Raw genomic sequence first — 2,205 nt, 5'->3', positions numbered from 1 at the left:
GCTGTGGAGCAGGGGGGCTAGCACTAGAAAATCACGTTTCTATGTTATCATATTTTACAGTTTACATCCAATTTATAAACTTCAAGATGACATAAGTGAGTGTGTTTAACAAAAACTTAATTAGTCCAAAATAAGAAACTAATCTTTACAATCTCATCTAATGACTGCGGTCTACTTGAGCTCAACTACAGATCCATAACCAACAAAAAATCCTGCATAGAGCGGCTGAGTGAATGTTGCCTGCACTCTGTGGAGGAGAGTCATGTCGTCAGAAACACTGTAGAAGGACAGAGTACCTGCACTGTGGTCCAGATACACTCCAATAGTGGAGGACTGACACGTGGAGATGTGAGTCCTGATATTGTCATGTCTAAATTCAAATTTATCTCTTATACTATATAGCGCCCAAGATGTGTCATCATTCCCAAATCCATAAACTGGTAGTCTGTTTGTGTTTGTGACTGCTACTGCAACAGTCCTAGACCACGTCACCTCCCAGTAACACTGGCCAGCACAATTAGGATCTCCTGAAAGAAAAAAAATGTCTCATTTTTTTTCTTTCAGGAGATCCTAATTGTGCTAACATCAGCAGGTTATTAAAAGAAATTTGTTTGTGTACTATGTTTTTGTAGTGCTTTTTTCTTGCTAGCAGATATTAAAATCTCACTTTCTGTGTTTGGAACCAGTGTGATATGTTGTGAATAGTTTAAGAATTCCTCTCTAGTTGTGTGTTCTCTTTGTGACGGTGACTGATCACAGTCACTCACTGTTGCTGATAGCTTGGTCCATTGTCCTTTGAGTATGTCCTGCGTCTTTTCCCTGATTTCTGACAGAGAAGCTGTCACATCATCAAAGTTACACAGAGGGTGAATACTGATGCTGGGTGGCTTCTCACTGAAAGTCAAGCTTGGCTGTGAGGGATACTTTTGTAGAAAGGTGATGTAATCCTGCATGTGACAGAGTTGTTCCAACTCAGATTTCTTCTGTTGTAGATCAACAGTCTCCTGCTTCAACTTTTCTTGAATCTCTGTAAGTCGACTCACCTCCTTTTTTTGCTTAGATCTGATCTGCTGCTTTAAATCAGACCTTATTTTTTCTAGGAGGCAGATAAGCTCTGTGAAGATTATCTCACTGTCCCTTACAGCTTTATCTGCAGATTGACTGATGGCCTTCATTTTCTGCTGAAGAACCCACATGTGTTTATCTTGGTCCTTAATTCTCTGCTGGATTTTCTCCTGACACACCTCGAGCTCTCTCTGCTTCTCACTCATTTCTTTTGCAGCTGAAACTGTGTCGTGGCCTTTATGTTCATCCATGGAGCACAGATAACAGATACACTGCTGATCAGTGCGACAGAAAATCTTCATAGCTTCATTGTGATGAGAGCAGATATTGTCCTGAAGCTTCTGGGAGGGGTCCACCAGCTTGTGTTTCCTAAAGGCGGGGGATTCATAGTGAGGCTGGAGGTGCTGCTCACAGTAAGAGACCAGACACTGCAGACAGGACTTGACAGCTTTCAGCTTTCTCTCAGTGCAGACATCACAGCTCACATCTTCAGGTCCAGCATAGCGGTGAGTAGCAGGAGCAGTTTGTCCAGTCTTCTTCAGGTCCTCCACTAATTCTGCCAACATGGTGTTTTTCCCCAGAGCAGGCCTCGGTGCAAATGTCTGTCTGCACTGAGGACAGCTGTGGATGTTCTTCCGATCCTCTTCATCCCAGTGGTTTTGAATACAGTTCATACAGTAGTTGTGTCCACAGGGAATAGTTACCGGATCCTTCAGGAGATCCAAACAGATCAAACAGCAGAGTTTGTCCTGGTTTATCTGGGCTCCTCGCTGCGTCATTTCACCTCTGAGAATGCGATTGTGAAATAGTTTCACTTTCATCTTACCAGAAAAACAGGGCTGAGCTGCAGTTATTTCATTTCAGCTTCTAACACGCACTGACTGGCATGTCAGAGCACAGCATGCCGGTTACACTCATCTTTAAACTTGCAGATCTGTGATCAGGGCAGGAACAGAAAACACCTGAAATGAATGGGACTGACTTTTCTATATAACAGGAATGAGGGGGGAGGGGCTAATTCCTTCCTCATCAAACAAAGGTCAAAGTTTGTCAAGAGTGTGTGTTTGAGAGTAAGAGCACAATAAGCTTAGCAACTTAGCTTATCTGTGACTGAACTGCACCAATTTCATTGTATCATGA

The 2,205-nt window shown here is 42.8% G+C and overlaps 1 protein-coding gene across 1 annotated transcript; it reads right to left on the bottom strand.

The window, feature by feature from the left end:
- Positions 1 to 596: 596 nt before the first annotated feature.
- Positions 597 to 1,844, bottom strand: LOC146628631 (E3 ubiquitin/ISG15 ligase TRIM25-like). The gene has a single exon (XM_085357958.1). The coding sequence runs from the start codon at positions 1,842 to 1,844 to the stop codon at positions 597 to 599; it is 1,248 nt and encodes a 415-aa protein (XP_085214084.1).
- Positions 1,845 to 2,205: the final 361 nt, after the last annotated feature.

Source organism: Diplotaxodon limnothrissa, linkage group LG7, assembly GCF_057381915.1.
Source record: "Diplotaxodon limnothrissa isolate DT_005_m linkage group LG7, D_limnothrissa_male_GT1.1, whole genome shotgun sequence".
NCBI lineage: Eukaryota > Metazoa > Chordata > Actinopteri > Cichliformes > Cichlidae > Diplotaxodon > Diplotaxodon limnothrissa.
This window is presented reverse-complemented; position numbering and strand designations above follow the sequence as displayed.